This window comes from Quercus suber, unplaced genomic scaffold (assembly GCF_002906115.3).
Source record: "Quercus suber isolate HL8 unplaced genomic scaffold, Cork oak 2.0 scaffold_471, whole genome shotgun sequence".
Classification (NCBI taxonomy): Eukaryota; Viridiplantae; Streptophyta; class Magnoliopsida; order Fagales; family Fagaceae; genus Quercus; species Quercus suber.
In genome coordinates, this window is record NW_027069922.1 from 460,317 (window position 1) to 474,098 (window position 13,782).

Genomic DNA, 13,782 nt, shown 5'->3' on the forward strand with positions numbered 1-13,782 from the left:
TTTTAGTACTATTCATGGGTCTCACGATACTATTTTAGCAAACTTTTACCTTTATTTACAGTACTTTCAGCAAAAAAATTTCAGTTTCAGCAAAATAAATGGATCCCAAACAGACATTTAGTCTACAACCAAGTTAATTTGTTGCTAAATTTTGTCCAAAGTTTAATTATATTGGGCTTAAAAAAATTTAGGATGGTCACACATTTTTTTAAGGGTAAAAAAATCATAAAATTTTTAAATTTTATATATAATAATATTTTTTTTTTCAAGTCAGGGTGGTCCTGTGACCACCCTGGCTCTAACGTGAAGCCGCCAATGATCCAAAAAAGAAAATTAAGATTGAAGTAACATCACTTTTACATAAATCTATCATTGACATTATTTTTATTATTCACTGATTATAATAAGCCATATTAATTGTTGTGAAGAAAAAAAAAATGAAAATTTTATGTTCTTATCCTATTGTTATTAAATACAAGAAAGTAATTTTTTTTAGCACATCTCTCTTTCCCATAAACAGTTAATTTAAATAGATTATAAATTATATTCTTTGTCGAAGAAATGAAAAAGGGAAAATAAAAAAGAATATAATTTCAAGAAGTACTACGTTTCTAATATCTTCACAATATTCTTACAACAAATCATATTTACTAAATTATTACTAGTTTTAATTTGAACCTATCATAAAAATTATTTTTTTGTCCTACTAGTAACAACCTAATACTTAAAATTTGTTGTAAAAATATTATAAAAATATCGTGGATATCATCTCTACAATTTTTATTCCGTAAGGAAGGATATGGGAAATTGGAATGGAAGGTGTTAAGAGGAAAGCTTAAAGATAACACCAGACAATGCACGCAATGTGGGGTTAAATATCCAGATTCCATATTCCAATTCTTAATAAATCTTTTAACTTTGGCATTTAAAAAAAGTGCTTATTCGATTAAGAGAATAGAGATATATATGCATCCAGCAATATGAATGCATTACCATCGCACATTCATAGTGTGATAGTCACTCCATAAATATAAGTGTTTGTGAAGTGTAGGAAGTAAGAGACGGAGTTCAAGTCTCCAAGAAGGAGTTTCATACACATATACACTTAGATTAGGTTAGAGTAGAATTCTATCTTTTATATATATATATATATATATGTAAAATAAAAAGCAATATTTAAAAAAGTAATCTTAACATTAGTTTCAAATTTGAACCAATAATAACTAACCACTTGTGATTTGTTGTAAAAATATTGTAAAATTGTTGTAAACGTAGAATCTCTCTTTCTAAAATAATGATTTTCCAAAAGTTATGACATTTAAATTTCAACTTCAATAAATATTTAATTAACGCTTTATGTAGACATGATAAAATTGGACTGATCAAATTCGTTAACCTACCTAAAGTTGAAAGATAAAAACAAGTATAGGTAAGGATTTTTGGACTCATGAAAAAACAAGACAACCCGAACTTGATCCATTGAGGCGATAGGTCGGGGAAACGTGCGGGTGAAATGGATTGACCCTTTTTAAGGAAGGAAATTTTTTTATTTTTTCTTATCTAATTTTACCTTATTTGTTTCACAGCTTTTCACTCTCAAATCTCTTTCTAATATACCTAATTTCTCGATTTCTTTCTCTTCATTATTCTTAGTTTTTCTCTTTCTCTGAATTTGAGAGGATTAATGGTGTTCCTTTTGCTAAGACACTAGTTTGTGAGTTTATTTCCACTTAACCTTATTTTTTTTTAATTTACTTTTATTATTATTTAATTTTGCTTACTAAAGGAATAAAAATTTCTGTAAAAGACACTATAGCGAGAGGTTTCAATTACTCATTTTAAAATTAATTAATTAAAAAAAAATCTTCTATAATAATAGCCACATGTTTCATATTGAATTTACAATGCATTTCTTAAACCCCCCTGATTTTTTTTTTTTTTTTGGATTCATGAGCTGACTGTGGATTTAATAAAGTAAGAATCATGAATTACCATGTTAATGTTACATGAACTAAATCTTTTTCTTTTTTCTTTTTCTTTTTTCTTTTTTTTCATAAGCCATAAATTGTCTAAACTCTAATGTCCTGACAGCCGACAGCTTTAAGCTTTATTTTTTTACATAAACGCAAAAATGTTTAGTTGGCGCACATGTGACTTTGGCAGCTTTTGCCCACAAATACCCGCCCATAAATTTTAAATCACTATTTAAATTAATCCACCTCATAGTTCACTTCCAAATCCATAAACCAGTAAGGCATAGGATTATAGGAAGCCCTACCAATTTGGGACTTACTAGTGATAAAACTTTTGGAGTCAACCCCATCATATAAATATAAAAATGCAATAACATATAGTAAAACAAAACTTTAGTATTTAATGAAAATAGCACTAATGTTCCTTCTCTTTTACATTTACTTCCTTGTATATCCAAGCATATAGTTAAGGGGTATTTTGGAAACATTGCTCAAAAAGGCAACTAAAGAAGTGTAAAGTCACAGAGAAAATTCTGGGTGTCACCAACTATTAGTTAAGTTAAAATTACAGCTACTTCCATAAAATAAAATAAAAATAAAAATAAAAGTTACAGTAACTTACCTCTGCTCAAAAAAAAAGTTAAAATTAGAGCTCGTTTGTGAATTAAAATATTTTATCCCTCTCTTCTTCTTCTTTTTTAATGATGGTTAGAAAAATTTAAATAGTAAATACGTTGTTCCTTGCTCCCTCAAACACTTAGAGAGGTACCAACTCATCCAAATGATGCAATGATAAAATATTTTATTTCAAATTTTCTATTTTATATTCCAGAAATCACAATATACTTTTCCTATAAAAAAGAAATCATAATCTACTACACCTTTTCTCTTTAATTTATTTCCTTATCGTGATTAATAGAACATCTAAAATAGGACAAAGGATGTCTATTAAGCTCCTTGTAATGACTTAGTGACTATTGAATATCAGTAAGATATTTATTACATATATGCATTTTCACTCTCAGAGCACGTGAGTCTCACAATGTTATGCGATCCAGATTACGTAGGGCTCACACTATGAAAAAATGATGTATATATGTGTGAAACCTACTTATGATAAAAAGAAAAGATGAAAGATGTAAATATCTCATGCATGAGACAATTATTACCGCGTTTCATAATTATCCAATTTATTCGACAGAATCTATCACAATTGGATTATAAAGCGATGTTGCAAGCTGATTCATGGTGACAAAAGCAGAGAAGAGTTGTAACTGACTGACACCCATTTAGAGTCTCCATAGTGCGTTAGCATTTTGTTGCGTACGGTACTATATTGCGCTTTTCCTGCATTTGCTTTGCACTTAGGCCTTTTGGCAAAGAAAGCCAACCAATTTACCTTTCACACCAAAGCTACCTGACACGTTCTCTCAATCTCTCTCTCTCTTCTTCTTCTTTTCTTGAAATAAAGAAAAAGGTGGAAGATACAGCTATAGACTCAGCTAGACCATATATAGATTGTCCACACACGTACAATTCTCTATGTTTTTTGCATAATCCAAAGTCGTATACCTCGAAAACTTGACCGTTTGTTATCTGGGTATTCTTTGGTTTTACACTTTACTTCACTGTAAACGAGGAATGCTGAGATTGGAGTGATCACTGCGCTGTTATTTACAGCTACCTTTTTGCGTTGGCATTGAACTCGTTCAAGTTTCTTGCTAAAGTCAATGAACTGAAACACTTTGATGAAGGTCTGACTCTGATCATCTCTATTGAAAGAAATTCAATGTAGTATTTTTTGGAATGGTGTGCTTTGAATTTGTTTCTTTATCTCATCATTGCTATTCCTTGTTTTTGTGATTGTTAATTATGGTGTTGAATTGGGTTTGGTGATGTTGGTGCAGATTTGACGGAATTCAAAACATGAATACCAGAGTCAGAACTTCGCTTCAGTCTATGAAAGCTCCTATGAAACAAGAAAAAGTAATCCTTAAATGCTTCGAAGTTAATTTTATATTATTATGAGTATATGTTTTTTGAAAAACGGTTTTCTACTGTAGATGTTGCAACTTCCAATCCGTGAAGTGTGTAATTTATTCACATGTGGTGGGGGTTACTGTTTTCACCTGAAAATATGGCTTCAGTTGAAACTCAAATCTCCAGAAATTTTGCAAAAGTAAAATCTTTTTGATGAGAATCTGAGAAAGGTGTCTTTTTCACGGTTTTATATCTGGGCAATTGAATCCATGTCCTCACAGAATTTTCCCAATAAAAAGAATTTATTCCTTTCACTGTTTGTGTAGCTTGTAAGGGTCATAGATTTCCATATATGCTTTCTGTTTAAAAAAGAATAACTTTATGCATACATGTAATTCGGTCTATTGCATTGTTTTTCTTGTTGAAGCTGATTGTGTTATTGTTGTCTTAAAGGAGAAGCTGGATATGCAGGGGAGAAAGCAAAATGATGCTGCAAAAGCTACCCAGAGTCGACGGACTTCCAGCGAGGAAAGAAAAATTGCTTTGCAGCAAGATGTATAAATACAATTTCTCATAGACCCTTTTCTTATTGTTGTTAGTTTGTTTGGAATTCATTTATTTTCCTCTGTTTTTGACAGTTCAGTTTGAAACTTTGACTTTCAGGTTGATAAGCTTAAGAAGAAGCTTAGGCACGAAGAGAATGTTCACAGAGCTTTGGAGAGGGCTTTCAACAGACCTTTGGGAGCTCTACCTCGTCTTCCCCCTTATCTCCCTGCTAATGTTAGTAATTCACAATCTTCTTGGACTCATAATTTCATTTCTGTTTTATGTTTTAACAAATTTTCCTTATTTATGTTTCTTAACAACGAGTTCAATTCAAGTGAACTAGTTCATCAATGTTAGTAATTCACAATCTGCTTGGACTCATAATTCCATTTCTGTTTTATGTTTTAACAGATTTTCCTTTTTGTGTTTATTAACAAAAAGTTCAATTCAAGTGAACTAGTTCATCAATGGTTAGATTCTAAGCTTATAGTGGCAATAATCATAGTTCAAGTAGGTAGTGAGAGAGATGATTGAACTGAATTGATAGATTTTTAAGGTAGAGAACAGAGAAACCAAATAGTTTATCTGAGCATTTTCATATTTTTCAATGAGAAATTGTATTCTTTAATATGGATTTTCGCTTGTGTAGACATTGGAGCTTCTGGCTGAGGTGGCTGTTTTGGAAGAGGAAGTGGTTCGGCTTGAAGAACAAGTTGTGCATTTTAGACAGGACCTGTATCAGGAAGCTGTCCACATTTCATCCACAAAAAGAAGCGTAGAGAATTCAGCTGATTCATATGCCCCATACCCCTCTAAGAATCACAAATCGGAGCAAGGCAAGTTCTCAACTCAAAATGTGGTTGATTCCGCTACCTCCCTACGGAGGCATAAACCGTCTCTTCCTGGTAAGCTGTCTGCTTAACTCAATGTATAAAAGCATATACATTAAGAACATACATGTGTCTGGAAATAGGATTTGAAGCCTTGTCCACTTCTCTCATCCCAGATGATGGTCGGGGAAAAGAGGACCAACCATGTACTAATTCAACAAGGAACCAAAAGGGATCCTCAATGCATAAATCTCTAACAATTAAAACTCCAGTTAAGAGACCTATCACAAGCCATCTATCAGCAGAGAAGCGGTTAAATCCTCAGAATTTACAAGTATGCACTAATCTCACTAATTTTCACTTGGTCTTTTTTTTATTTGGGGGGGTGGGGGGGGTGGTGATATTTACTTATTCATTTGTATTCAATGAAATGAATATGAATTTTCAAATGTCCAGCTAGAACGCAGAGTAAAAGACCAAGCAAGTCTAGAAGCGGAAACTCTTGATGAAAGACTCAGACTGTCAGACAATGACAGCCCAAACAGAATTTCTGAAAATATTGTGAAGTGCTTATCAAGCATTCTCCTAAGATTGAGTTCTACGAAAAATCGAAGTAGTGCAGAAAATTTACCCTCCCTTTCAACATTAGCAGCTAGAGAAAGCAGTGAAGAAACAAAATATTGGGACCCTTATGGTATTTGTTCAGAGTTTGGAAACAGAGACATTGGTCCATACAAGAAATTATGTCAAATTGAAGCTGGGTCAATCAATCTCAACCGAACAGCAAATTCTATGTTTCTACTTAGCAGATTAAAGTAAATTTTCTGTTTCATATAACTATGAAAGATTCTCATTTTACTCATGATATCTACAGTATGCTAGAAGTCGCATTAAATTTATTTTCTGATTTCTTCAGACTACTTCTTGGGAAACTTGCCTCTGTCAACTTAGAAAGCCATACCCATCAGGAGAAGCTTGCATTCTGGATAAACATTTACAATTCCTGCATGATGAATGTATGTGAATCCTTTACATGAATACTTGTTTCATTATGTCAACTGTTCTGTTGAGAATACATATCAAGGTCCACATGAATGAAAGGTTTTTTTTTTTTCTTTTTTTAAGTTAGTGATAGTTTATGTTCCTCACTTGCATTTTTCTGTACCTTTGTTAAGTGTAAAACAAAGAGCCTTAAACTATACTGTATTGCTTCAGGCATTCCTAGAATACGGCATACCAGAAAGTCCTGAGATGGTTGTTGCTTTAATGCAGAAGGTACAGACTATCCAGAAACTCCTTATCTTCTTGCTACAGTAACAATATATTTAATCTACTGTCACCTGAGCCAAAGAGTATTTAAATCAAGTACTTGAATGTCTCTATTTAGAATTCGGTTAGTTGCAAACAAAACTTAAAATTTATAACATTACATGGATAGAGCCAATTATTTATGCAGTTCCATTGCTTGCTACTCAGGCAACAATAAATGTGGGGGAGCACTTGCTAAATGCAATAACTATCGAACATTTCATCCTGAGATTGCCTTACCACTCAAAATATGTAAGTAGTATGTCAAGTCTATCACAAGAATTCCAACTTGAAATAAAAATTCTTTCAACAAATTTCTGACTTTTACTCCCACCAGACATTTTCAAAGGGAGCAAAAAATGATGAGAAGACAGTGAGAAGCAGATTTGGATTAGAGTTATCTGAACCGTTGGTGACATTTGCGCTATCCTGTGGAAGTTGGTCCTCACCTGCTGTAAGTTTATGAGTAGTCAGCTTTGCCTCAGTTATCAATCTTAGTCCCACATCTATCTTGAGAAAATTTAATGAAGTTCTTCAGTGGTCCCAAGTTCAATGAAACTTTAAAACTAGCAATAGATTCACCAATGCACTCATTTATACTTGGTAGCACTAAAATATTTCTCAATATATATTTTAAGTTTTTAACTTCTTTCCTGACCTTCACTGTGATAATTTCTCAACTAATACAAGAATTCTAATATGTTCCTAGCACCCAATAATGTCTAAATCAAGACTCTTTCAATTCCCACTTTTGCTAGTGCCTAAGTGAGTTCCATACAATGATGCATTACTGATTTATGAACTACTCCATATGAAGGTGAGAGTGTATACCGCATCTCAGGTTGAGAACGAACTGGAAGTGGCTAAAAAAGAGTTCTTACAGGCTGCAATTGGAGTTTCAGCTACAAAGTTTGCAATCCCAAAGTTGTTGGATTGGTATTTACCTGACTTTGCAAAGGACTTGGAGTCATTGCTTGATTGGATCTGCCTTCAGTTACCAAATGAACTTGCCAAAGAAGCAATTAAGTTCCTTGAGAGTGGAAAAAAAGAGCCTCTTTCACAGTTTGTCCAAGTTATGCCATATGAGTTCAATTTTAGGTACCTGTTATACACATAATAAACTCTTGCTTCAATTAAATTCTTTATTGCTTGGGTTTTAAGGGCTTTCAGGTTACAATTTTGTTATAGACAGCTACAGAATGTGTATGTGAGCTAGATGTATATATGGTCTCATTGTAAGCAGTATTGAGATGAATGATCTCTTCCACTGAGGGGTTCCGCATGTACCTATGGTTTGTGAAGAGTTAGTTTTAGACCAAAAATCAAATAAATTAATAAGTTAGTTCCTGATTCAATTTTTGACACTTCCTTCGGGCTTTAAACTATATCGTTGAATTCCTTTTTTCTTTTCTTTTTTTTTAACCTAAGAATTATGGATATCAACTAAATTGAAAAAATAAAAAAGGATTTGCTTGAATTCAACTACCAGTTTATTTGCTAAAAGTAGATAAAACCGAAAATAAACACTATTATTTTCAAAAGTAACGTGGGATTTTAAATACCGTACATAAGTAAAGAAATTAAATAAGTTTCCAAAAATGTTAAACCATGTGAGCACATTAATCCCCCTCAAAAAAAATGTGGGCACATTAATAAAAAGGGGCTATATAAACACATGAGTTATTATCTATTCTTGATCTCCCTCGAGTAGTATTGATTTTTTATCGCTTTCTGCACAATTGAAAGCTGCCAACTTTATTGACAATTGGAAGTTGACACAACGCAAATATCATTAAAGAATGGTGTAAACAGTGACAGATCACTGACCATCACTTTGTCTGACACGTTGATGAACATTAATTGGGATTTGGGCATTCCATACTCTATTGATTAGAACCTAAAAAAGATAAGGACAAGAAGCCCATATGAAGTTGTCAAGTCCAGTGTTCAAAGAAAGCCACCGGTGCAATTCCCTACTTAATAGAAAATATTCTAATTATTGGCTTGTGGTCCAAAGATGGGCCATTTTTCTTTTTGGGAAAACTCATTTAAGTCACAAATTTTGTCATGACGATGATTATAAATCCCGCTAAAAATTAACATGGTCATATATTTTAAAATTTTAACCATTAAATTGTATGTTTTTTATGTTTTTAATTCACATGTTTAATTTCATGTTAATCAGATATTATTTATTATTCAATCCATAAACTTATTTTTTATGCATAATTTATATAAAAAATAAAAAAGGATTTGCTTGAATTCAACTACCAGTTTATTTGCTAAAAGTAGATAAAACCGAAAATAAACACTATTATTTTCAAAAGTAACGTGGGATTTTAAATACCGTACATAAGTAAAGAAATTAAATAAGTTTCCAAAAATGCTAAACCATGTGAGCACATTAATCCCCCTCAAAAAAAATGTGGGCACATTAATAAAAAGGGGCTATATAAACACATAAGTTATTATCTATTCTTGATCTCCCTCGAGTAGTATTGATTTTTTATCACTTTCTGCACAATTGAAAGCTGCCAACTTTATTGACAATTGGAAGTTGAAACAACGCAAATATCATTAAAGAATGGTGTAAACAGTGACAGATCACTGACCATCACTTTGTCTGACACGTTGATGAACATTAATTGGGATTTGGGCATTCCATACTCTATTGATTAGAACCTAAAAAAGATAAGGACAAGAAGCCCATATGAAGTTGTCAAGTCCAGTGTTCAAAGAAAGCCACCGGTGCAATTCCCTACTTAATAGAAAATATTCTAATTATTGGCTTGTGGTCCAAAGATGGGCCATTTTTCTTTTTGGGAAAACTCATTTAAGTCACAAATTTTGTCATGACGATGATTATAAATCCCGCTAAAAATTAACATGGTCATATATTTTAAAATTTTAACCATTAAATTGTATGTTTTTTATGTTTTTAATTCACATGTTTAATTTCATGTTAATCAGATATTATTTATTATTCAATCCATAAACTTATTTTTTATGCATAATTTATACTACAAAAACTTAAAATTTAAATATTAGATTAATAATATAGCTATTACGCTTTGATTGTCAAGAAATTTCACAAGCATAAAGGATGTAAGAAAACAATATAATATAATAGTGAATTTGTCAAAATTCATATCTAATAAGAAAATATTGAGTAGAGTTATAATCATTAGTTACAACCAAGTTTATAACTAAACTTTATCCTTAAATCAATGATGACAGAGTTTGGTGCCATTTTTAGCTTCTTGTCAAGGGCATAATCTTGACTCATTGCCAACCCCTTAATGGTATGGTTACAATGGTATGGTTATAATTTTGGATTGTAAACATTTATTGTGTAAGTGAATGGAATTGTCCTAAGCCGACTTTGTAGAAAGATGTTATATTATATTCATGCGTCTCCTTAATTAACTCAGAGTAATTAAATTTCTTTGTACTCTCACATACCCATTCCCCATCAATTAATTCCCTATATGTACATTTGTACTAAGTCATCCATTTTTTGAGCACATTAGTGAAGCTATCGAACTGTGCAATCAAAACCAAAGCTATATATGTACATTTGTACTGATGGGTCTCTTTTGTAGTTTCCTTTCTCTTTTTAATGATAAGTATTATTCAGCTACAAAAATTGGATAACTTTGAAGTATCTACGGATCTACCCCACCAGTCACCCCAAAAAAAATTTGTAATTTGGTCTAATATTTGTCCTACGTTCAAGAAAGTTTGTTGAGTGGTCCTTACTTTGTTCTTTTTACGATATGGGGTCATCTACTACCAGCCATACTTGACTAAATAATGAAGCACTTTTCCAGGTACAAGGGTCACAATTACTAAACTAAACCTTGATCAAGATAGTTAAGTTTCTCACGTTCTTGCTTGTGCTTTAGCTTTATAAACTCAGGGAGTTAAAAAAAAAAAAAAATATATATATATATATATATATGGGCCTAGCAATGGCCCATGGTGGCCTGCGTCCAAAACAATAGTATTAGAGGGACTTTTGAATTGTATACAGTACATGCCCAATTGAAAAGCTATTAAATTGCTGGTATTTGGACCATTTGTATTTTGTGGGCTGGGGTTCAATGAGGGAGGTATTGAGGCCCATACCACTGAGAAAAACAAGTGGGCCATAGGGTGTTACATACGACCTTTACTTTTGTTGTTGGTTCGTAAGTGTGTGAGTAGTCAAAGTTGGAGTTAGACAACTGTTACATCCTGCGTGTGCTTTTGGACTTGGAATTGGTATTTTCTGAAAGCTTATGTATCTGCTGAAAATTAATATAAAATACAACTGTACCGAAAAAAAAAAAAAAAGGAAAGATTTTGTATATAAACAAATAAACTAAAATAATTAATTGGAGTTAATATTATCTTCATTGATAATAAAGGTGAATTTTTCATGAGCATGGGTATGAACATGGTAAAGCGGTTAATTAATGTGAAAATGCTAAGACATTAGAGATACTAGATATTTGTATTGTGATTGCTTAAAGTTTGGAAAAGAACTTTGGATTTAATATATATGATTCAATAGTTAGAGGAAGAGAAATTTGAACCTTCAATGTCTCCATTGAAAATACCAAAGATTTAATATATTAAAATTGAAAGAAATGTACAATAGGTGTTGAATATAGTTAAAATGAAAATTGAATTACACAAGTTAACCTCTTTTAGGGTGAAATGAAGAATTATTTTTGGAGATTGAAAGAACTTTCTTATTTGTTATACTCAATCTTAGTTGAGGATAATAAATGAAATTAAGTCTTGTTATAAATATAAAAAAAATTAAAAAAAATTAAAAAGGACAATAGTAGTAGCCTTTACAGTTCTGCTTGCTACCTTGATGTTAATTAATTTTTGTAATGGAAAATTAATGCATTTACTCATTTAAATTAATGGTATTATAGTTCCTAACCTCGGGAAAACCTTATATTGCTTTTAATACTTTGACAAGATCAATGTCTGACTTAGATTTTTGACCTTCAAAAAGTTCCAAATTATTCCAACTAGCTTATTTTTCAACAGAAATACAAGATGGGACAATATAGAAAATTCCCGCCTACACCAAAAACTAATTGGTGTCTTGTCTGATGATAATGAGCTATCATTAAGAGCGGATGCCATAGATTAAAATTTTCTCAAAAAAAAAAGTTTAGACAAAATCCAATTAGATTTTAATTGAATTTTCAATTTTGCGCCACATGTCTTATTTAATTTTTAATTTTATGCCAAATAAATTATTGAGTATAAAAATCGAAAAATCCAAATCCAATTAAAGAACACTAAAAAATATAAAAATTCAATTTAAATATAGCATACAAACAAAGTGCTTTAAATTTTAAATTTTTATTAGGAAATTTAGTACCTCAGGAGTTTAATTCCACATTGCTATGGAGCAATTGCATGTATTTATTATAAGTATATGTGGTTCAAACCTCACCTCTCCTTACCCCACTATTTATCTATCTAAGAAAAATATTCGATTTGAAGTGGATTTTTAAGAAAGTATTAAGATCTCTCATTTTTTTTTTTTCTTTAAATATAGAGGAATTTGTTATTTCATGGTGAAGATTGCTAATATTTAGATCACTTGACTAATCTCTTAAGTATACTAATTCCTGATTCAAACAAGTTATTTGAACTCCTGATTTTTATGAGCAAATATTAAAGAAATTTATTAATTTTAGCTATCACGTACGTAAAGACCCATTAATGTCATTTTTTTTCTTTCTAGATGGTCTTTTTAATTTTTATTCTTTGGTAACACATCGTGTCGATCACTCAGGCTACAGACCATTGTGAGTTGTAAATTGGAGCACACTAATTGGGACAATATAGTAGTAGTATTAATTAAATATGATGATGTAAAATTTTGATTAATAAACGTGCTTGATTATTTTCTCAAAAAAAAAAAAGAAAAAAAAGAAACGTGCTTCATTAAAGAGTGTTGGCAGAAAAGTACGACCTTTTTAGGAGGTAGAAAATCTGGTTGTTTGCCTATAAATAATCAAATAAAGAGGCTCAACTTGTTCTCCAACCTATGTTTTAATTTGTTTGCGACCAATAATCTCAGATTAACTGGACCACCAAATCGAGCTTTATTGACAATTAAACCAGCCATCTTGCTGAACAACAAGACAAGAGTATAAAAATCTAGAAGTAATGAACTAGTCAATCGTGATTTCAAGCACATGTCTCTATCAATAGAAATGAAATACTAAAAGGAACTAATTTTAAATTAAAAAAAATTGGTATAATTTGTTATTTGCATGCAACTATGCACGAGCAATTTGGATTGATGTCATCCAACCAATAAATATTGTACTTTAAAATCTTTAGCTGATGGTAGGATAAGGTTTGGGTGAGCCTTCCTAAACCTCCACAAGCAATTTGGGTTAGATGTCATCCAACCAATAACAATTGTACTTCAAACTCCTACTCGTACTTGGCAAATCCACATCCATCAAAATTCAACTCTTTACTTCATGGTGCTAGGATACAACCAACCTAATTAAATTCTAAAATGCTATTTAACCACATTTAAGCATTAATAAAATAATTTATATCACTATATCAAATCTTAACATACATTATAGTATTGATAATTTTTATCGAAAATTTTATCCTCCATTGGTGGCTGTTGGGCTGCCCTTTAAAGTGCTTATACCAAGGGTGGAGCCAAAACTTTGAGTTAAGGAGACAGCTTTACTGTTAGCTAAATGTGGCAGTTTTAATCTTTGACTCTGTTACTACTTAATTGTTGAGTTTTTTTTTTTTTTTTTTTTTTTTTGCTACAGTCTTTTTCTCTTAATTTCTCGATCTCCTTCTCTTATTGCCCTCTTCTTCCTTTATACTCTCTACTCCTTTCATCTCTACCCTCCACGTGCAGACCAGATGATTGGTGTTAATACTTGTCCATCAATCCCTTCTTGAAGTCTTTGTGTAGTAGCTGTAAGGTTAAAAATCATTGTTCAGGTATCACTTCCACATCAATGCAACCAAAGAGTTAGCTACAAAGCATTTAATACGGTGATAGAAGCTTTCCCTTGAGATATTTCATGGTCTCCTTTTGTCTTGTTCCTTCTAAATACTTATCCGCATCAGTGGAATCGTCCAGGACGCTA

The 13,782-nt window shown here is 31.6% G+C and overlaps 1 protein-coding gene across 1 annotated transcript; it reads left to right on the forward strand.

Moving 5' to 3' along the window:
- The first annotated feature begins 3,056 nt into the window (after window positions 1–3,056).
- LOC112029346 (uncharacterized) lies at window positions 3,057–7,992 on the forward strand. Its single transcript, XM_024062035.2, has 12 exons — window positions 3,057–3,727; window positions 3,881–3,959; window positions 4,407–4,508; window positions 4,617–4,733; window positions 5,149–5,404; window positions 5,506–5,663; window positions 5,786–6,144; window positions 6,246–6,345; window positions 6,545–6,604; window positions 6,806–6,889; window positions 6,975–7,091; window positions 7,455–7,992. Exons 2-12 carry the CDS (start codon window positions 3,900–3,902, stop codon window positions 7,752–7,754), a joined length of 1,713 nt encoding a protein of 570 aa, XP_023917803.2. The 5' UTR covers window positions 3,057–3,727; window positions 3,881–3,899; the 3' UTR covers window positions 7,755–7,992.
- The last annotated feature ends 5,790 nt before the right edge of the window (window positions 7,993–13,782 follow it).

Excerpts from the sequence above, each read along its gene's own strand:
- LOC112029346 (XM_024062035.2), top strand. The coding sequence starts at position 3,900 with ATGAATACCAGAGTCAGAACTTCGCTTCAGTCTATGAAAGCTCCTATG. Across the intron at positions 3,960-4,406 it reads CTCCTATGAAACAAGAAAAA|GAGAAGCTGGATATGCAGGG; the intron begins GTAATCCTTAAA and ends GTTGTCTTAAAG. Across the intron at positions 6,890-6,974 it reads TGCCTTACCACTCAAAATAT|ACATTTTCAAAGGGAGCAAA; the intron begins GTAAGTAGTATG and ends TACTCCCACCAG.